At 39.9% G+C, this 23986-nt stretch overlaps 1 protein-coding gene across 1 annotated transcript in view; it reads right to left on the bottom strand.

Moving 5' to 3' along the window:
* Nucleotides 1–1092: 1092 nt before the first annotated feature.
* Nucleotides 1093–23986, bottom strand: part of LOC308706355 (kelch domain-containing protein 1-like) — a gene marked incomplete at both ends in the record, with an annotated part of 51857 nt that continues 28963 nt past the window's right edge. Inside the window, 5 exons of the mRNA XM_081391949.1 lie at nucleotides 1093–1228; nucleotides 1360–1439; nucleotides 1917–2001; nucleotides 21564–21636; nucleotides 21724–21836. Of these exons, the coding sequence (XP_081248075.1) occupies nucleotides 1093–1228; nucleotides 1360–1439; nucleotides 1917–2001; nucleotides 21564–21636; nucleotides 21724–21836 (487 nt within the window). The remainder of the gene's footprint in view (nucleotides 1229–1359; nucleotides 1440–1916; nucleotides 2002–21563; nucleotides 21637–21723; nucleotides 21837–23986) is intronic.

Below are 23986 nucleotides of genomic sequence, written 5' to 3' on the forward strand. Positions count from 1 at the left end.
GTTAGCAGACATCCCAAGTCTCCCGGAAGTTCCGGGAGTCTCCCGCATATTGATAGCGGCTCCCTGATGCCCGCAAATCAGTTAAAATCTCCCGGAAGCAAGAGCGCGCAAGCGTAGCGCGCGCACGGCAGAGAGAGGGAGCGAGAGACCTTGCGTGTGTGCGCTAGTGTGCGTGTGTGCCTCGGGATTTTATCTCTACTCTCGAACCGAATTAATCAGAACACCCCCCCCCCCCCCCCCCCCCCGTTGGAGATTTCTCGAACCGAATTATTCATAACCGAATCGCACCCCCCCCCCCCCCGTTGGAGATTTCTCGAACCGAATTATTCATAACCGAATCGCATCCCCCCCCCCCCCCATATGATGTCTGCATGAATAGGCTGCACAGTGGTATGCAAACACGTTGACTGACAAGGGAACACGCATGTTCTCATTTAATTTCTGACCAAATGCAATGATTGAAAATTAAGAAAAATGCAGTTTAGTACGTGAGGATGCCAAGGAATAATTCTGAGTGTAAAAGTAGGCTACGTCAAATAATTATTACAATAAGTTAGGCTCTATTGTGTAACAAGCAAATTAAAATTATACACATTTATTATTCACAATATGGAAAGAGGAAAGAAAACAAAGTTTGTTAAGAGCATGACTCAAACATGCCATTAATAGGCTTATTAAAGTCCTCTTTTATTTTTTGAGCTATTTTTATCCATTCCACATCTCCCACATGTGTGTTTTAGCAAGGCGGTCTGTGTTGCAAGTTGGTGAATGAAGATACTTGCCAGGTTACGTGTCACTACTGCTTTATTAATTTATCCAGTGTAAAACCTGGACACCGCCACACAAATGTGGCTTTTTGTTAATGACTGTCCTACTACAGGATTTAACACAGAGTAACAGCTCACTACCAGTTACAAAAGACACTGTAACAGTCTGTCACAGGCAAGTCTAGTTGTATTTTTCATCAATTAATTTTTTAAAGCAACACCAAAGATTATTTTGTTAATTATTACATTTAACTGTTTCTAATGAGTGTAATGCTTGGACAGAAATATTCTTAAAACCATTAATTGAAATAAACAAATGCCGTCCTTATGAACCTATATGTTGAGCATTTTCCCTGAAATAGGATATCCTCTTGCCAATTGTCTTCTGAAGTTTGGCCGGTAACCCCAATGCCAGCTCTTGGACAGAAAATATATTTTTTCCTATGCAGTCTTCACATAATCTACAAAGAAATAATCAAATATATGGTAAATATTTCCTTATCATATAACATTGCTTCAAAATACATTTTAAATGTTTTATAATTTGTTTATGATGAGCTGTTTGTTGCAGTGTATATATAATGGCTTTTACCTTGACAGCGAGTATGGTTGAGTCTGAAATACCAGCACATCTGCACAATGACTCTGAGAGGGAGACTTGAGAACTGCAACCTACAGAGGGATACAAATTAATACAATTTCCTTTAATGCAAAGTATAATGATGTCAAGTACATTGCTTGATAACAAGAGCTTTCAGTGCATCTGCTTTAATTGTGACTCATTAAACAAGTGTTAAACCAATTCATGATTTTGGATGGATACCAGCTAATCAAATTCTGCAGAGAGCTCAGAGTTAATGTGTCACAGTTGAGTTAATGCTCACAAATTAGCTTTATCCATTCATTTAGGGGGTTTCTAAGGTCAGATTTGGTATGTTTCATGTTCTTAGCCCTGCTTGATCTGCATGCATCATTTTCTATGTACACAACATGATTCTACACTGCTCAAGACCCAAGGAGTATGGAAAACAAAACAACCCATAAATCAGACTTTTAAACCAGATTCAGAGTCTGAATATTCCATTAATAAATATGTAACTCTTTACATCACAAATACAAGCCTTTTGTTGTAGATTGCACTGTACATACCGAATCCATTAGAAAGACAAATGTCTGGCTTCCTCCAAAAACTACTACATCACCGTCTCTCCCATTATCAGCAGAATGCCATAACCTGAGGGTAGAGATGGGTAAAACTGATTCAAGTATGTATATCACCATCATCGTGTGACTTGCATCATCATTTTGAGTAATTTTTGCTCAGATAAGCTAAGAAATTAAGAAACATAACAGTCACAAGGGTTGTTCCAAGTGTGTGACAGCACAGGGCCTTGCGCCTCTACTGGGCTTCATGCCAAAATAAAGCGACTGCTGACTTGATGTAACAGCAATAGTTTTAAAGTTCATGTTTTTGTCCTTTGAAAGACTGTTATAGCTAAAATTCACAGCTGATAGTAAGACTATGGGCCTGTTTACAACTGGCCCCTCTATGCGTTTTCTGAGATCTGATAGCTATTCGATCGTGAAAAGACCAGGTGTAAATGCCCTCTGAAACGCATTCGCAAAGGATTTAAATCTGATCACTCAAACCACTTCAGGAGGTGGTCTGAGATGCATTCCAGTCAAAACTGTAGATAAAAGTGGTAGTAATAATGGCACTTGTGATATTACTTTAATCTTTCATGACTGTTACTGAGATGGCTAATTTATATATATAATTTTAAAATAATTTTTGTCATTTCTGTTAAAAATGTTACAAGTGTGTTGGATTTGTAAACAATGGTTGCCTGACTACACTCTTGGCGTACCTTCACTCATTCTTGGCGTACCTTCACTCATTCTCAGCAACATTAACTCTTTCCCCGCCAGCGTTTAAAAAAAAAAGTTGCCAGCCACCGGCAGCAAAAAAGAGTTAATAGGAGCTCCAGCTGCAGTGAGATCTTGTGATACATTTTGTGAGTTTAATGTTTTTAATCGTTTTTGATTCCCAGTTTATCACGTCATCTTAAAATAATATTACCAGGTTTGCTCATATAAATACTTGAATGCAAGTTCCACACAAACATCATTTACATATTGTTTTCCATAATTACAGTTTATCTCTAAAGATGTCACACACTTTTTTAATGTTACTTCGTGTTTGGAGTACGACAAGAGCGTTTATCACTGGCTTAGAAACAAGTTGTTTCTCATTATGTAGGAAAATGCAAACTCCCGTGCAGCAAGCATACAACCCTGAGCACACGGTTTGTGTTTATCGGCTGCATGCTTTCTTCCTGTGTTCTGTGTAGCATGCGGCTTGTGTTTTTTCATTGACCACATACTTTCATGTTGTCATGTTTTGTGTGGACACGCAGTCAGTGAGAACTTTCATTGGCTGGGTATTCTAGTCATGTTTTGTGTGAGCACATGGCTTTATTTTCTTTGTTTCTACATGCCATGTGCTCTGGTGTCTTTCTATTGTCTTAACCAGGTATTCTCCCCATGTTCTCAGTCCTGTGCCAGGTCGTCGTCATATGTGCATCTTGTTTACCTGCTCCCTGTTGTTTCCCACCTTGTCCTGCCTAGTCCAGCCAGTCATGCTTTCCCCCACAGGGTCATTTTTGTTTGTTTTATTTTTGATTAAATAAAAACCTATCAACTCTGCATCATTAAGTCTTTGTTCCTTTATCAACACTAAATCCTGACAGTGCTATCTGGCCAATAGAGGACTCAGTATCTTCCTGTTCTCATCTCCCAACCCCTGCCCCTCCGCTCATCAGATTGTGGGTCAACACAGCAAGCTCCTTTCTCTTCTGCAAAGATGGGCCAGCATGAAGGGGTTTAGTTACCAGTTCCTGTTTGTAGCGGAGGGGCTCAATATCAGCAATGCTATGCTAAAGGACATTTTCAACAACAGCCTTAACGAGCCTGTCACATTGCCTCACCCTCATAAGCGGAGGAAGAAGGAAAGTCTGGTGGTCCCAGAGGTAACAGAGCCGCACATTCACTGCCACAACCATGGAGGCTATCCCAAAGTGGTCCACTTTCACTATCAAGGCCACAGAGGCCATTCCTAAGTCACCCACTCTCCTTGGCACAATAGCGGAGACTATTCCTGTCAGTCCTGCTATGGCCAAGAGAGACATATTCACCTTCTATGTTATGGTTGTCCTGTGTGCCAGGACCACACACACCTCCCTGCTAGCTTCTTCTGACCCCAGACCAGTCTTGCTCCATCGGAGCCCACCTGGTCCATCCCTCTGGCTCCACCAGTGAAAATATTGCATGAAGTGCTATGCTTAATCAGAGAAGAGAGGAAATCATTGCTATTGGTTGTGCCGAAATGCTCCACCAAGCCTTGGTTTCTGGACCAAGTGGGGATGTTGACAGCATCTCCCTGGACCATTCCGCTGAGAAAGGATCTCCTTTCTCATGCAGGTAATTCAATCTCGCACCCAAACCTAGTGTTATAGAACCTCCATGTCAGCGGAGCATGTGTGAGTGACATGCATGTTCCACCAGTTAATGAGTTCTGCATGGAATTTGACACAAATTACTGTTCTCAAGCCAAAAAGGGGTAATGTACCTAAGGTGTTCTCAACACGGTTCATAACCCAGGTTATAACATTGTCAGCTTTCACTCCAAACGAGCCAGCTGAAAGAGATACGCTCCCTTCGCAGTCAGAATTTGGGATGCCTTATAATGGTTCAAGCCCACTCTATTTGCACAATTGTCAACATCATAACATTGTCAATGTTAATACTTTTGATAGTATTTGCCATGTCACAATTATTAACTGAAATGGTCACAAAGTAAAGTTGTGGCAATGAATCCAGGATTTTCACTTTTCTGGTTGTCATGACGTAACTCCACGAGTTCACACTTACATATAATCAGATTTGCATATGAGCATGCATATTTGGCATGATCTCTGAGAGGAGAGTTCCGAGCATGGAATTTGGCCCGAACCCATTGTTCCCATAGGAACAATCAAGAGTAAGGAGTGGGCTGGTGGAGGGATGCTGGAAAACTGTCATGGGACAGAGGTAAATCAGCTATACAGTATATATTGTACATAGGCCTCCTCTCTGGATTATCTGAACATGCTCCTCCCGAAACTTTGTTAATAAAACATAATTTAGTTATGTGGCCATGACGAAACTTTGGTCATATTGTTTTTGCTTATTTTTTAATGCCATATAATTTTTATTCATGTTTTTGGTTAATCGTTTGTTAATTTTTGTGTCTTTCTAAATAAATGAACTTAATTTTGAGTCTGGATTCCTCAGTCACTTCTGTTTAAATAGCCTTTAAATTAGTTTGACATAAAATGAGGATATAAGTTAGGTTAAATTACTGAATTTGGGCTGGGCGATATTACCAAAATCTCATATCACGATACAAGCCATAAAAACATAATACAACTAAATATATAAAACTAATAAATAGGCCTATACACTAAATATTTCACTTAATTACAGATTAACAAAACAAAAGGAAGGTTTTGGTTCATTGTGACGGTCTCCTAAGTTCACGGAAAAGAAACAGAGATGGCAGAAACAGCATCCTGCTTGTTTTCTGTATTTTACAAAAGCTTTACAGTTTTGAATAATGTCTTCTATCCATATGATCATGAATTAGACTACGGAGTAACAGGTTCCTCAGAAGGACAAAAATTCCTGTGATCGCACCGGCGCCTCACACACACAAACAAGTATTCTAGCATTGCTAACTACAGTCAACCAAACATATCGTCCTGGTTAAGATAAGATAAGATAAGATAAGATAAGATAAGATAAGATAAGATAAGATAAGATAAGATAAGATAAGATAAGATAAGATAAGATAAGATAAGATAAGCCTTTATTGTCTCCAGTTGGAGAAATTCGTCTTGGGCAATCGAGAGAACAATGGCGACACATTGTATATACACACACCCAACACACAGTTAACTTACACAATACATGCTCATAAATATCCCATACAGAACTTCAATCAACATCCAACAACCACACACAGTACCCCCCATAACTTCCTCACATTCACAGAAAACAAAACAAACCCACATCACATCAGTCCGATTAGTAGTATTTGTCACACATACATCACTGCAGCCACGGCTGGACTGGCCATTGGGCATACCGGGCATTTTCCCGGTGGGCCGACGTGCTTTTTGGCCCGATATGTATCTCATAAATACATAATTTTTATTATTATTATTATATATATATATATATTTTAACAGCCCATTCGTTTTGTTTTGTTTTGCTTAATTGGCGGCGCTGGGTTTGTGCCTGTGTAATGCATTGGTCAAAAAAAGTCAGTGTTAGTTTTTTTTTTTTTCTGACAGACCAGCCCATGAAACACGTAGATCAGCGGCCCATTGGTTATTTCCTTGATTGACACTGGGCTGGCCCAATCACAACCTTAAAACGAGTGAGCGAGCGTGCAGCAGTGTCAGTGTGTATCTGTCAAAATGGATGGAGAAGAAACGCAAGGAATGTGCAGATAAATAGCGTGAAAAAAATAGAACCAGGCCCTTAAAGCAGACGCTTTATGTGTCAAAATATATGTTTTCTGACCTTCATCAGCTCCTGTGGCAGATGATGATAGTGAGGACGGAGGATCAGGAGAGAGATGAGAAAGTGTAGAGCCTGCGGTAAGCAGAACTAGCCTACTTTCAAAACACAAAACACTACTTTCAAAACACACTGTCATGAGTGTAGGAACCCATAACCCAGTTACAGATTATTTCCACATCTGCATAGTTGACGATTACCACAATTCACTAGAAATTTAATGAGAGGCGTTTGTAAACCATGTTTTCCGCCAAAATAAAAGCCTGATGCAGTTTGCGTCAAAATAAAAGATCATGTGCTTATCTCTTTCAAGTATAGAAATTGGTACAAAACTAATTATGAAAGTTTCCTTTATTTTTTAGTGCATTTGTTTTACAAAATATGGCTATTACTGTCATTGGATTAATATTATAACTATTATTATGTAGTAGGTGTAATGTAAATAGACACTGTAACTAAAAGAGGTTTGCATTTTTCTTTGTTTAATTTGCACACTGAATATGGGTTGGAGCTTTTAATTTTGAACTCTCAAAGTGCACCAGATTGATGAATTTAACATTAAAATGCACAAAATTTTCTCACGGGGGGGGGGGGGCATGCCCCCGAACCCCCCTAGAAGGACCGAGGTTCACCACTGTGGAGTATAGTTCAACTGTATTAATAAATGTCAAATTTTTACTTATTTCATCTGTTAACTCTCACTCGTTCACTCGTTCCTACTCACTCATTACATGGCATTAGTGGTTTTAATGAATAGGAGTTGGTATGCATATAATTAAGGGCGTGCAAAGATGGGTGGTGTTTATGATCATATAGTGGGCCGGTCTGGGCCAAAATGCCCGGGACGATTTTTTGTCCCAGTCCAGCCCTGACTGCAGCTGATACACACACACCTTATCTATTATTATTCATTAATTTAATTGAAAGCGGCACAAATGAGAATTTATACCTGTTAAGCTTGCAGTTTGGTAAACTGTACCTTCTGCCTGAAGGCATCAGCTCATACTCATTAAACAGGACGTGCTTTGGGTCATTTGTGATTTTGAAACCCTGTTTCCTCACCACCTCCTCGAAAAGCTACTGAAGAGCAGTAGGTGGCATTTGGCCAATTATTTTTCCAGCTCTATTTATCGATTTTTGGAGCTGTGATTTTAATTTAACGGACAGGTTACCAAAGCATGCCACAATACTATACCGCACAATAGATTCAGTGGCTACCTTGTAAAATAGTAAGATGATATCCTTGTCCACTCCATGAACTCTAAGTCGTCTTAAAAAATATAAACGCTGACATATCTTTGAGCAAACATACTCCAGTTTGATGGGACCTCTGCAACTGACAATCCAATTGTATACCTAAATACTAGGGGTGTAACGATTCGTTTTAACAACGATTCGATTCGCATCGCGATTCGTGGTTGTCGATATGATTCAAGGACGATATTGGTTCATTTAGAACGATACGATCCGAAACGATTCAGTGACTTGAAATCAATTCAGTGACTTTTTAGCCAAAAATTCTTGTAAGGGAATCAGGTATCTTCAGGTAATTAATTATGGATATAAACAAACAAGTAAACAACAATTAATGTCAAATGCATTCACATTTCATTTGAATAAAGTAGGGATGCACGATTATGACAAAAATCATAATTGTCGATTATTCCCTTGAAATTGAAATTGTGATTATTAATTACGATTATTCCAACATTGAATGATGTTTTGAATAGTTTGGCCATGGGACCCACATTTCCCCATGGTCATCAAGCCACGACCCACCTTTTTAGGAATTAAATAGGCCTATTATAATACATTTGTTTACAGAAAAATTGTTGACACACAAGTTCTGTCCCCCTTTACTTAACATACAAAAAAAATTGTAAGAATATGACAAATACTGTTAAACAGTAGGCACTGCGAGGTTAAGCTATTAAATAGCAGTCCCAAACTAGTTTTTGTTAATACAATCTTGAGCCACCACAGTCATATAAAAATATACAAAATAACCAGTAAGTGGCATTTTGTTATGGAAACAAACAACAATTAGGCTACCATGGTGATACACAATACTTAGAAGAACTGGTAAAGAAACATGGAAACTGCTCCTGATAAATAGCAACACACAATGGCGTACCACAGTAACGTAATTTATTGGTATTTTACTTTTATTTTGTAACTTACTAATTTACGACGTTGCATGCTCGTATTTCTTTTGCGCTTTAGTGAAGTGATACAGCGCGCGCTGGCGCATTTGCGCGTGCAATTAAAGATTGCATGCTACGAGCACAGTATAACGATGACAGGACATGAAATTTCGTTTTTCTGAGGTGAGAGACTTTATTTTGTTACAAGTTATGAAAATAATGATAGAATAATGACACAGACATATAGCCTGACAACATCATCTGACCGCAGATACTGAATCTGGACAACACGTTTTTTTTTTTCTAATTTAAAACGTAACGACATTGCATGCTCGTATTTCTTTTGCGCTTTAGTGAAGTGATACAGTGCGCGCCGGCGCATTTGCGCGTGCAATTAAAGAGTGCATGCTACTAGCACAGTATAACGATGACAGGACATGAAATTTCGTTTTTCTGAGGTGAGAGACAGACTTTATTTCGTTACAAGTTATGAAAATAATGATAGAATAATGACACGGACATATAGCCTGACAACATCATCTGACCGCAGATACTGAATCTGGACAACACGTTTTTTTTTTTCTAATTTAAAACGTAACGACCAGTGGCGGCTGCTGGTCTTTCAAAGAGGGGAAGCTCATTTTCGGCCTACATCATAAAAATAATTCATTTATTTATACGTAAATTCAACGTTCCTTTTCAAGAAAATGCTCTGTGAAAAAATTATGTAATAATATAATAAAGGTATAAATAATAATATAATAAAGTATAATAATAATGCTACTAATAATGTATATTTTTAATTATTTTAATAATTATTTTTGAATTATTACTAATAATAATAATATAAAAAATATAATAAGTGATAATATAATAAAGGTATAAATGTATAATTGTGTGAAATGCATTATAAAAATTGGCTAGCAATTTCGACAAGCAAATACCAAGAAATAGGTTGCAGTTTGTCTTTGAAAAATCCGCGATGGGACTGAGCTGAACAGCTTCAACATCAGCGACTTTTTATTGTATGAAATCGCTGTCAATCAAAAGGAGACGCAGCCTTTCGACAGACCCTCCAATCATCACGCGGAAGCCCGGAGTCCAGGCCAGCCCACTCCCCATTCACTCCCATGCTGCGTTCCAGTCCACTTTTAGACACGCACTTGCGAACTTCCCTAAGCACTTCCCCTTGGGGGAATCCCTGCCGCCATTTTGAAGTGCGTTCCACTTCGTGAAGTGGACGAGGGAAGTTTATATGGACAGACCCTCGTTCCCTCGATTTTGACCGAGGGAGCGAGTCTGCTTCAAATGTACACTTCAGGCACCTATATGTCCCACAATGCAGTACGATTGTGACGTCACCACATATCTCATCTAATCACCACCACAACAGACAACTCTATGATATATTAATTATATATATTTTTTGTTTAAAACAACCCAAACACACATAAACATTTGGATGCTGCATTAAACAAATTCTTAAAGGAAAAAAAAATGTAAATAATAAATCAACTCCACAGCTGATTCCAAGTGATCAAGGGCTTAGGACGTTCCAGTTCAGCCCATTGCAGTTTCCGCCAGTAGTGGGCACTCGCAATGACGTACATCCGAGTGAACGAGACGGAGGGAAGTTTGCGAGTGAAGGACATGACAGTTTTGGACTGGAACGCAGCACCAGAGACGCTGAGCGTCCGTGGGCGGGACATAATCGCAGCATTTATCCAATGAACGTCTAGTTTCGAAGCGCTGAAAAAAACTGTTCGAAGCAGCCCCATTGAAGTCAACGGACGCTGGGCTTCAACAGGGAAATGCACTGTGACGCTACGGGAATGTATGAGAAGGAAATCGAGTCAGCCGACCTGTAACTGATTCTGAACGAACTCGTCTTTGAGATGAACGTTTTCTAACGCATTTTAGTCAATAAAATGTTAATACAATAGTACATATTTGACCATTCATTTTTTGACATTATAGGGGAAGCCGAGCTTCCCTTGCAGTCTTAAAGAAATCGCCACTGGTAACGACATATCATGCTCGTATTTCTTTTGCGCTTTAGTGAAGTGATACAGCGCACGCCGGCGCATTTGCGCGTGCAATTAAAGAGTGCATGCTACGAGCACAGTATAACGATGACAGGACATGAAATTTAATTTTTCTGAGGTGAGAGACTTTATTTCGTTACAAGTTATGAAAATAATGATAGAATAATGACACGGACATATAGCCTGACAACATCATCTGACCGCAGATACTGAATCTGGACAACACGTTTTTTTTTTCTAATTTAAAACGTAACGACCTTGCATGCTTGTAGTTTATTTTGTGCTTTATATATAGTGAAGCGATAAAAGCCTACAGCGTGCTCCGCCGCATTTGCGCGTGCAATTGAATAGTGCGCGCTACTGCAGTATAGCGGCTGAGAGGACAGGAAAGTCCGTTTTTCTGAGGTGAGAGACTTTGCGCTGCTTGTTGTCTTTGCGCTGCTGCTGGCGCGTCACGCATGTTGATGACGTCACAGATAGGCAGACTGAATCGAGTAACGTTTAACGCCTTTATCATTAAAAGTGCTAAGAAAAAACATCCATATAAAGTCTGACGTGCTTAAATCCAATGCGTTATTTCCTAGTATCGATACAATCGAATTTAAAATGATGTTAGATCGATATATGTCGTCCGGAAGGCCAACTTGCCGAGCACAGATCGATGTAGTTGGATCATAGGAATATAAATCGATACATCGATATAGTTGATGAATCGTTACACCCCTACTAAATACTTATATGTTGTTATCTGCTCAACGAGTACACCTTCAATTTGAAGTGTGCTGTGATCTTCTATAGACCTGGGGTCAAAAATCATTTCTTTCATTTTATTTACATTAAGGAGCAAGTTATGCCTATTGCACCACTTCACTACCTCCTCTATCTCCTGTTTATAGATAGAAATGTCTGAATTTTTTGTGAGTAGACTAAGTATAGCCGTATCATCTGAAAATTTAATAATGTGATTATTTCTATTGATATTCCTACAATCATTTGTGTATATTATAAAAAGTAAGGGAGAGCTTAAACAGCCTTGAGGGGCACCTGTACATGTTCAGAGTATCAGAAAGAGTAGAGTTAACTCTCACCTGCTGCTTTCTCTCTGTCAGAAAAGAACCATACCATCTAATAATGAAGGGGTTCACTTCCATCTGTTGTAGTTTACATAACATTGTCTGAGGAAGAATACAATTAAATGCAGAGCTGGAGTCCATAAATAGTAATCGAACATAACCTGATGGATTTTCAAGGTGCTTTAAGATAGAGTGTACCGTTGTGATTAAGGCATCGTCAGTACCCCTGCCATTATTATAGGCAAATTGGTAAGGGTCCAAAAGATGCTGTACCTCACTCCTTAAATTACCAACCATTATACATTCTAATGATTTCATCACTATTGATGTCAGCGCTACTGGTCTATAATCATCATTATGCTGTGAGCAGTATTTTTTAGGCACCGGAATAACAACAGATATCTTCCAGATAGTAGGGATGGTACCTGTATCTACAGAAAGTTGGAATAGAGGGCTCCAAGCAGGAGTTAGCTCATATGAAAATGTTTTCAGAATAAAATATGAAATACCATCAGGCCCACTGGCCTTATTCCTGTTCAGCTTTTTAATAACTGTAGTGACAGCATTAGGGTTAATTATTATTCTGTCCTGTATTGGGTTGCATGGTATTGACATAGACAGATCTTTGCAGCAGGTCACATTTGTTTCAGAATCCAGGTCATTGGCCTTGTCTAACTCATTCCACACATTCAATTATGTGTCGTGTGTTCAAACAGGGATCGATCCAAGATGGCCGCCACGGACCAGGCACAACAGCAGATGTGTCTGCAGTTTAAACAGTCTACGAGGTTTATAATATCACCTACATCTACTCAGTTGAATAATAGATGCATGGTTACTGCCGTAATAATTGCATGTTTGATAATTGTTCAAACACGGCATACAATCCTATCTTCGGGGGCTGAGGAGTGTTTGTTTACACCTGCGGCAAGAAGCCAACACGTACTATACTCAAAGTTCCTGGTAAAGGGCTATGCCAGCACCCCATCCTCGTTGGACAAAGGCAAGAGACACTCAACTAACCAGGGTCTCGCCCAGATAGCAGTGATGTTGCTGTTGGCGGGGGATATCGAGCTAAATCCGGGACCACATCCCAGGCTGTCTACTAACATGGATCCTATTGTAAGCCACACAGCACAACATCTCCAGTTAGCTCCACCTGTCAGTGGATCTACCAGTGAACTAACAAACTTAGCCTCCCAGCTGATTAATCCAGGGTTGAGGTTTGAGTTTGGGTCTGTGGCCTCGTTGTCCACGTTTTCCGGGGCTCCTCAATGTGGCAGAGACGGTGCTTCGGATGACACGTCGTACCGGAAATGCGACGTCATCCCGGTCGTCAATGGGGACGTAACAGAGGCCACTGGCAGTCCAGCAGCTCGTGGATCGGGATCTTACAATGTTGCTGTTTTCTCGTCTCTTATCTCCGGTGCCCACCATCGTAATGGTACTGAGAATATGCCCCGGAGTAGTGAAGACCATGACAATAAGCACATGACAGCATCTTCGAACAGCAAAGCAGTGGATGGCCTGATGTCGGAGGATAAGCGCACAGACTTTAAATCAACTTTTAGTAAGAAAGGTTTACATTTCCTACATCTTAATGTTAGAAGTCTACTACCAAAAATTGAGGAAATAAGACAATTGGTGAAACAATTAAAGATCGGGGTTATCTGTTTAACGGAAAGTTGGTTAGATGAAACTATAAGTGATGAGGAAATTGCCATTAATAATTACTGTATAGTTAGGAAGGACCGGAATAGAAAGGGGGGCGGGGTCTGTGTATATGTGCGTTCAGATGTGGCTTTTAACTGTAGAGATGACATTGCTAGTGATTTAGAGATTGTTTGGATGGACATATGTTTACCAAAAACTAATCCTATTTTATTGGGGGCTTGCTACAGACCGCCAGGCCATTCTACTTTTTATGATAAGTTAGAACAAGTTCTCTTGAGACTATCAAATAAAGAGAGCTCTGAGATGATTTTAATCGGGGATATGAACACAAATGTGTCAGGCTGTGCCCATCCTTACGGCAAAATACTGGAGGACCTGTGTCACTGTTTTGGTCTTGAACAGCTGGTAAAACAATCCACGAGAATAAGTAAGACTTGTGAGAGTATTATAGATCTGATCTTAGTATCAGACAAAACTAAAATATCTCAAAGTGGTACTATTACTTATGGTATAAGTGACCATAATATAATTTTTTGCACAAGAAAAATTGTTAAAAAAAACTTTTACTCTCACAAGACTGTACTATCCAGATCATTTAAGCATTATTCCCATGAAACTTTTAGGATGCTGGTTGATGAGGTGGATTGGTCCCCTGTTGCAAATTGTTCATGTGTTAACATAGCATGGTCACAATTTAAAGATATATTTTTAAAAACCATCAACAAAGTGACCCCTCTTAGACAGATCAGAGTCAATCAGCATTCTAGTGCATGGTTTTATAAAGGTATACATGATGCTATTAAAACCAGGGAAAAAGCACTTAATTTTTTTCATAGAACTAAAAATCATGCTGATTTTATTTAATATAAACAAGCAAGAAATAAGACTCAGGAACTTATTAGAGATGCTAAATCAACCCACTACAAGAATGATATATCAAATAATAAAGATAACCCAAAAAAGTTATGGAAGAATTTAAAGGAATTGGGGGCGGCTAAGAAAAATACTTTGAAACCAAGAAGCACAGGACTAACAATTAAGGGTGTCCTAAATTTCAATAAGAAAGAGGTTGCTAATTATTTTAATATTTATTTCACTTCTATAGCAGAACAGCTGGTCTCAAATCTTCAACCTTCCTATGGGTTTTTAATATTGATAGGGTGAAATCATTCTACAATAAACTTGGAGCATTGCCAAACTCATTTTCCTTACGGAAGGTTGAGGTAGGGGAGATGGAAAAAAAGCTATTACAGTTAGACTGCTCTAAGGGACCTGGGTTAGATGGGTTATCTCCTCGGTTTTTACGAGATACCGCTGCCCAAATAGCCCCATACATCTCACATATTTTTAACCTGTCTGTTGAAACTGGTGTTTTCCCTAATGGCCTCAAGAGGGCCAAGGTAGTCCCCCTTTTTAAAAAGGGAAACAGCCACGATCCCGGTAACTACAGACCAGTCTCTATTTTATGCACAGTATCAAAACTATTTGAAAGGTTGGTCAATGAGCAATTTAATGAATACATGAATAAAAACAACTTCATGTTTAAATTCCAATCCGGATTCAGGAAGTCACATTCTACCGAATCATGCCTACTCTATTTATCTGACATCATACACAGGGAAATAGATAATAGAAATCTCTGTGGAATGGTGTTATTGGATCTTCAAAAGGCATTTGATACGGTGAACCATGACAGACTGATTGCCAAACTTGAGGCCTTAGGGGCAGACAGCTCCACCTGTAGATGGTTTAGATCTTACCTATCAGGGAGGGAACAATTGGTGGTCTTAGGGGGAGTACTGTCAGACCCTTGTATAGTTGAATGTGGAGTTCCACAAGGAAGTATTCTCGGACCGTCCTTATTTTTAACATATATTAATGATATGGCAGACTCCTGTTCATGTGAACTATTTCTTTACGCGGATGACTCTGCACTTTTAATGTCTCATAAACAACAATCCACTCTAGAGAGTAACCTGAGCTCTGAGCTATCTTCTGTAAACAACTGGCTGATTGACAATATGCTGTCTCTACATTTTGAAAAGACAGAGGCCATTTTGTTTGGCTCAAAATATAAATTAAATAAATGCTCGAAATTTAGGGTTATTTTGAATAATATTGAGGTCAGTACAAAAACGTCAGTAAAATACCTGGGTTGCATCCTAGAAAACAACTTGGATGACAGGAAGATGGCCAATAAGGTTCTGAGTAAAGTCACCGGGCTTACAAAGTTTTTAGCCAGACATTCTACATTTTTAGATAGGTCAACAATGATCATTTTAGCTAACGCCTTAATTTTAAACCAGTTTGAATATGCATGCACTTCCTGGTTTGAAGGCCTAACAAAACGACTTAAAGGGAGGCTGCAAGCAGCACAAAATAAATTAATAAGAGTAATTCTAAACATGGGCCATAGGTCTCATATAGGTAGGTCACAATTTGTTGGGCTTAACTGGCTTCCTGTTGAGTCGCGTGTTATTATGTCAAGACTGACCATGACCCATAAAATATTGTATGGTAATGTCCCAAATTATTTGTTGTGTCTTATTACTAAGGTGAAGGACACACACACTATTTACACTCGTGGCAGTATATCATACCTCTGTCCTTATGCATTCAAGACAATGTTAGGGAAAGAAACATTTGCCTATATAGGGGCAGTTCAGTGGAACAAGTTAGACCGGCAAATTAAAGTGATTTCAAACATGAACTCTTTTAAAAAGAGGACCAAGGACTGGTTATTAGAGAGGGTAGCGGAATAGGACCAGGGGCCAGTTAACGTCTATATTTTTGCTTATTTAAGGAAAATGTTTGTACAGTATGTTATGTCATTAATTGTGTAAGTGTCTTGTCCTGATGTTATGTGTTGAGGACCACAATGGAAATAAGTCCTGGACTTTATTGTGTTTTTATCCTCGATTGTATCTGATGCCTTTTTGTTTTATGTTTGAGGCTTTCTTGATATAATTAAATAAATCAAATCAAATCAAATAAAAAAAAATTCTTCTGTCCAGAGTTCATGTTAGTCATTTCTTTCACAGTATCCCAAAATTTCTTCGAGTTATTCGTTGAAAAGGCTTCCCTAACTCGTGTGCTATATTCCTCCCGAGCCTTCTTAAGTTTCCTCCTCAGGTCTTTTTGAATTGATCTCAGCTCTATTAAATCATTGTTCCGGAATGCTTGCTTTTTCCTCCTGATCAGATGTTTAATTTCTGGTGTGATGTAGTCTTTATTAATTGAATATACAGTGATCGTCTTTTTTGGCACAACAGTATCGACACAGAAATGAATATACCCTGTTATCGTTTCCGCAATATTGTCAATATTGTTGTCCTGGTAGAAAACATCCCAATCTGTGACCAGAAAGCAACCACTCAACGTCTCCTTGCTCTCATCCTGCCACACACTGACAGTTTTTGAGACAGGTTTGCTTTTTTTAATGGCACACTTAAAAGTGGGGATCAGATGGATGGTATTATGATCCGAGTTTGAGAGGGGAGATTTAATTCTGGCCGCATATGCATCTTTAATGTTGCCATAGCATTTATCCAGTGTCCTATTCTTACGGGTGCTGTTTTTAACATATTGCTGGAATCCAGAAAGAGCTAATTCTAGTTTACAATGGTTGAAGTCTCCGAGAACAAATATAGGGGAATCGGGCTTGTCCTTTAGCTACTGGTGAACGCAGTCTGCTACACGTGAAGCTGCTTTGGATGCATGGTGGAGGACAGGGACCTGGCTCGGAAGGCCCGGGGGCGGCCCGAAGCGGGGTCTGAGTGTGCGGCACAACAATTACCTGTCTCCACGGGGCAACAGGGGATGTGTGACCGGGTCCTCAAACGCACCATGCTGCCGGCTGGCGAACAAGAGGGGGCTGAGGGGTGCAAGGCTGTCCTACAGGGTCGCACACCGCCAGCATCACCCTCTTGGGACCCAGGGATGGAGGAATTTGCTCTCTTAACAATTTGGGTACCGCTGGACTCCGGGGAGCCAGTGGCTTAACAGTAACCATCTGAAGAGCTCGTCCCCCAATCCCTGGGTGGCCTGTCTCAGGGACGCTACGTCTACAGACCGGGCGGCCTGGCTGCTTCTGGCTCTACGCTGGGGCCTGGGTGGAGGCTGCTGCAGGGGCCCCGCGGGACTGGAGGCAGCAGCAGGGGACGCCCTCGGCGACGAGCAGGCGGAGAAACTGCCACCGGTGGCGGGGTGGAGGCAACAGCGGGCTGCCGGGGCAGGATGTGTCGGGTGGCCTCCGTCTGCGCCTGGGCGGTGGAGAGCTGTGGGTGCAGCTCTCCACCACGTCGCCGAACAACCCAACCTGGGAAATTGGGGAGTCCAGGAACCGAACCTTGTCCGCATCCGCCATCTCAACCAGGCTTAGCCAACGATGGCGCTCCTGGACCTCTAGGGTGGACATCACTAGACCGATCACGCACGCTGCGACACTCGTGCCCGTGAGGGCGAGGTCAGCAGCAGTGTGGAGCTCACTCATGAGCGCACGGTCTAGACTACCCTCGTGCATGTCCATGAGTGTCTTGGCCTGATAGACCTGCAACAACACCATGGCATGCAAAGAGGAGGAGGCTTGCCCGGAAGTTTTGTAGGCTCTGACCGTCAAACCTTGACGCGAGCTCACAGGGAGAAAACCTGACGCTTGTCTCCGCCTGCGAGGGGAGCAGAGGGGGACATCCAACACTATCCTCCTATCACCCACCCCATATGGCACCCGAAGGCAGGGCGTGGTAATGGGGACTCGCGCTTTGCGGACATCAATTCCATTCTGAAACGCGTCCGAAAATGAACCGTAACTCAGCGAATACTCAGTCAAACAGGCATACAGACACACAGGCATGAAGCTTGAATTCTCTTCTTTTAAATGAAGTAATTTTTATTAAAAAAACAAATATTCTGGGCCCTATTTTAACAATCTGAAATGCAAGTGTCAAGCGCAAAGCGCAAGTAACTTTGTGGGCAGGTCTTGGGCGCTGTTGCTATTTTCCCGGCGGGATAAATGACTCTTGCGCCCGACGCAAATCTAAAAGGGGTTGGTCTGAAGTAGCTTCATTATTCATAGGTGTGGTTTGGGCGTAACGTGAAATAAACCAATCGGGTGCGTTTCCCGAAAGCATCGTTGGCCAACTATGGTCGCAAGTTCCGTCGTTACCAATAGATATCAATGGACATTGCGATGAACTTGCGACCATAGTTGGCCAACGATGCTTTCGGGAAACGCACCCCAGAGCGACAGCTCACATTCCCTTTAAGAGCAGGCGAGCTTGTTCTATAGCGGATTCCTATTATAACGGCGGATTTGCCAGATGCACGCCAGGAGCGGTTCACAGCCGAGGAGACCGACGTTCTCGTCAGGGAAGTTGGGGATGGAGAAACACACCCAAATTAACTTCGGTTAAACAGGCGTATGATAATTTGGGCAAATGTGTAAGCTAGATGTATGCTTTTATAATAAACTGTCTATCTGTCTATCTATCTATCTATCTATCTATCTATCTATCTATCTATCTATCTATCTATCGTAATAATGTAGGCTATGATTTGCAAAAATGAAAACTGCTGATCTGAGGCGATTCATACAAACCTGTGAAATGCCCACATCAGCTGGATAACACACACAGCGAGTTATCAGAGTCATGTACTTTACGACGCTGTGAGGAATAATACTATCTTAATAATAATCCTGGAAAATTTACCTCAGAAGTGCTGGAAGTTTCATTTCGAGGAGCAACAGATCCAGCTGAGGAATAGGTCAGTTCAATATTTGCTTTGTTCTAATCGCAATAGTGTCTGTAGGCTACACGCAAAAAGACTGTTTAAATATGAATCGCGTTTCTGTGTGTGAATGTATGAACAGCTTTTACCAAACTCTATTGCTATACTGAGATGAGTAAAAATCGACTACAAAAATCGGATAGATTAAAAAGTTTTTACTGTAAAATACTGCCACATCTATATATATATATATATATATATATATATATATATATATATATATATATATATATATTATGTTTTGTCAAAAATAAAGTCTTCAACTAAGATGTTATTATAGTGTTTGTTCCAATGTAGGCTATATTCAAACTAATGAATCCTTAACTTTGAAATACGTATGATAAAATGTATACTTTAGTTTTTACAAAGAAAGATTACACTGGAAATATTGTAAAAATTTAAATGGTTAAAATAGCAAAATATATATATACAAGGATAGAACAAAATCTTAAAAGGTCAATACAAGCCTTCTCTTTAAATTATTTTTATTGTGCTTTATTAGTGACACATTTGGGTAGAGAATATATTCCAAAACTTACTGAAAATACAGTATTAGAACAATTAACTGCACAATTACTAGAAATGTTTACCTTGGATATTATACAATTTGCAAGCACAATTTGTGAAAAAAAACAACAACTGTGTTTCCAACTGTGAACCAATTTTATATATATATATATATATATATATATATATATATATATATATATATATATATATATATATATATATATATATAAATATATATATATATATATATATTTTTTTTTTTTTTTGTTCTTGCATTCTTTCTTGTGGCTCAGTGACAGACCTGAATGAAAGGCTAATTATGTGGGCCATTTTCTTCTCAGGTGTGAACTACTCAATATTCATGATGGTGTTGGATCGTTTACGCCCACCCGCATATTGTCTTTCCAAACAAAAAGTGTCTTACAAAATTTAAATCAAGGTATTGTTTTATGTGAATGATTAGGCAGGATGATTTTCACATCATTTTGAAGAAAAAAACTCTAGGCGACAAAATGCATTATTCAGAAGTCTTGTGGACACATATTTAGTATGTGTTTTGTGGCCTTATTTCAGAAACTTTCATTTTTAGTTTTTTCTTTAACCATGCATAAAAATTATTCTCTCAAAAATACAAACATGTACATACATGTTGCTCACATATTATGGTAGCCATGTTTGTGCTAAATAGAGTGTAATTACACCTTTGCCATTAATATGTTTATAAGCAACTGAAACAAGTAATAAAAACTCAGTGAGTGTTTTAGCGCAATTTTCTGACGTCATGGGATCACAACACTAAGAGATAGTAAATCTTTTCCTGGATTTTTTTTGTGCGTTCCCGAGATTAGACCTTCCTTAACATAATGCCGAAAACCCGAAGTCTCTAGGTGGTCTGGTTGAGGAGTAGATAGAAGTGCAAGATTGGTGCGCACAGACAGAACAGAAATCATGAGTTAACAATCGCAATTTTGTCCGGTGGAAAATTGCACTAAAAAGCACAAATGTCAGGGCATGTCAGAACATCTCAAGGACCCCAAAAACACCTTAGGCCCCAGAGGGTTAAAGAGACATTTATTGTTTAAATTTTGTATTAAGTAGACAGAATTTGAAAGCTGAGAAATTGTTTGATTAAAGGGATAGTTCACTTTGAAATTAAATTTTGGTATGTTTTAGCTTACCTCAAGGGCATCCAAGATGTAGGTGTCTTTTTTTCCGCAGTAGTTTCAATTTTGATATTTTTAGGTCAAACCGTTCTTGTCTGTCAGTCATATAATGCAGGTCTATGGTCACCCCCTCAAAGAGCATGCACAGAGTCCAAATTAAACAATTCCCCATCGTCCAAGTTAAACAATTCCCCATCATAAGTACACATTGATGGCCTAAGACACGAAACGAGCGGTTTGTGTGTTACGAACAGTATTTAGATATATACACTAGACGTTGCCTTGGCTACTGCAGTTCATTGGAACGAAACCGTAGCCAAGGCGACGTCTAGTGTATATATCTATACCCGCCCGCGCCCTCAGATCATTTGGACTCGGCTGTGTTATAAGAGGTAAAAACTATATAAATACTGTTCATTTTCTCACACAAACCGCTCGTTTCGTGTCTTAGGCCATCAATGTGTACTTACGATGGGGAATTGTTTAACTTGGACGATGGGGAATTGTTTTAATTTGGACACTGTGCATGCTCTTTGAGGGGGTGACCATAGACCTGCATTATATGACTGACAGACAAGAACGGTTTGACCTAAAAATATCAAAATTGAAACTACTGCGGAAAAAAAGACACCTACATCTTGGATGCCCTAAAGGTAAGCTAAAACATACCAAAATTTAATTTCAAAGTGAACTATCCCTTTAAAAATAGCATAAAACATAAAACGCATTACACAATACTGTAATATTGTAATATACTGTAATACTAAAACTATTTTACCTGGGCTTGTCTTTATGTGCATGGTCTTTCTCTATCCATTCTCCTGTTATAGTGTCAAATTCCCACACATCACCTGCACAAAAGAAAAGGGATGTTTGCAAAAAATGTGATGGTTATTTATAGACATGGCTGTTTCTAAACCCTTGACCCCTAAACGTACTGAGAACCTCCCCAGAATTACTGAGTCCTCCAAAAAGGAAGAGTGTGTCATCTGAGATGGCGGTCAGCGTGTGAAGAGTGCGGCCCCGTGGGAGAGAAGCAGCCTGATGTTCACTGGTTTCAAGAAGAGAAACACTAATAATACTTATTTGATTCATTAACAATTTGGACTGATTAATAATACAAGTAAACAGTATCATGACATGAAAGTGAGTCAATTTAACATTGACTCTATAAGGTAAAATTATCACAAATGCTTTATCCTCAATGTCTTAAAATTTTACCTAAATGTTTTGCATATTTACGATGGATGGATCCAGAATGAATAGACTTAAGGCAGGGACACACCAAGGCGATACCAAAGAACTAGCGCTGATGAAACTCGACTGTGTTGTCGCCTCGCGTCGCTTGTTTCAGGGCAAAAAAGCTGTGCTTGAACGCACTGAAGGACTACAGGCTACTGTCAACTAGCACACGTGTTCTGCTCCTGCGTGCAAGAAGATATCGTGCAAGGTCTATTTCTGCAGATACATTTGACTGTATTCGTCATTCAAAATGGTAAACAAAGCAGCATGTGCTTACCATTTTGAATATCAATCATGCTGACCACTTTCTTTATTCCACTCGGCACATATTATTATGAAAATATTTACCCAGGAACACTGAGGTAAGATATTGTTAAATTAGAACAGCCTTCTGTCTGTAATGTCTTGACTTTGCGTCAGCGTGAACCAGAATTTGTGACCGACATTACCACAGTAATGTTGACGTATTTTCTGAATGAAAAAGAATAGTGAATGAGAAAGTTAGAGGGAGTGGCTTGTTCCCTTTCAAGGGAATTCGAACTGTGTCGATACGACACTTTGGAGAAAGCCCACCAGCATAGCGCCTCTGAAGCATGAATGAAACTAAGCCAATCGGGATTGGTGTTGCATCATAACGTAACGTGTGACGGCATACATGTAACAACGGAACAACATACAGCAAGTTTTGTAAATCGTGGAACTCACCATATACATCTCGTTTGTCCAACCCCCTGTCCTTGACTAAAGCAACATCTTGGGGGCAAGAGATAATGGCTACAGGATGATGTCTCGGGTGGAAGAGCCGTTGGCTAGCTATCTTTCACCCGACACTGCGTCATCCCTGAAGACATGTCTGCGTCATCCCTGAAGACATGTCTCATGTCATGGTGCTGCCCACCAAACCCTGCCATGACGCATCTAATTTGGTGGGCAGGGCTTATATGGCTGCGGGTCGGGCACACTATGGCGGTGCTGCAGGCTTACCAGGCCGACCTTCTTAAAGACATTTATGAGGGCGAGGAACCAACCCTTAAAGATATTGCTGAACTGCGTAAGGCTGCCGACTTGTCTGTCCGTGTCACCAAAGAAACTTCCCGCGCTGTCGGGCATTCTATGGCAGCAATGTTGGCTGCGGAGAGACACCTCTGGCTGAATTTATCGGGCATCAAGGTAAAAAGACTGGGCTTTTTAGACAAAGGACTCCTCCTTGATGTCACGATTTCGCCTTCTGGCCTGTTCGGTGACTCCGTTAACACAGTCGTCGACAGGTTTCAGGAGGCGAAAAAGCAGTCGGTGGCCTTTAACCCTCTGGAGTCTGAGCGGTTTTCTGGGCCCTGGAGGTGTTCTGACATGCTCTGACATTTGTGCTTTTTTCAGTTATTTATAAACATGTTAATGGCAAAGGTGTAAATTCACTCTATATAGCACAAACAGGGCTACCAAAATATGTGATCACCATGCATGTATATTTTTTAATTTTTAAGAGAATAATGTTTATGCGTGGTTATTGAAAAAAATGAAAATGAAAGTTGCTGAAATAAGACCACAAAACTCATAATAAATATGTGTCAATAAGACTTTTGACTAATGGATGTTGTTCCTTCGAGTTCTGGCTTCAAAATTATGTGAAAATAGTCTTGCTTTATCGTTCACATAAAACAATACATTGATTTAAATTGATGTAAAACAGGTTTTGCTTGGAAAGCCAATATGCGAGGGGGCCTGAACGAGGAGTGGTTTACACCTTAGAATACAATGTCCCACCCACTCTGCATAATGACTCTGCATAATGAGCCATTCATTCAGGTGTGACACTGACTGAGCCACAATGCAAGGACAAAAGGTATATTTAGAAGAAGACTTATATTGACCATTTAAGATTTTGCTTACATCTATCTTGTAAATATGTTTTGCTATTTTAATAAAAAGGTTACAACAATTACAACAATAATTACAATT

The sequence above is a fragment of the Scardinius erythrophthalmus genome (assembly GCF_964197995.2).
Source record: "Scardinius erythrophthalmus genome assembly, chromosome: 18".
In the NCBI taxonomy this organism is placed as follows: Eukaryota; Metazoa; Chordata; class Actinopteri; order Cypriniformes; family Leuciscidae; genus Scardinius; species Scardinius erythrophthalmus.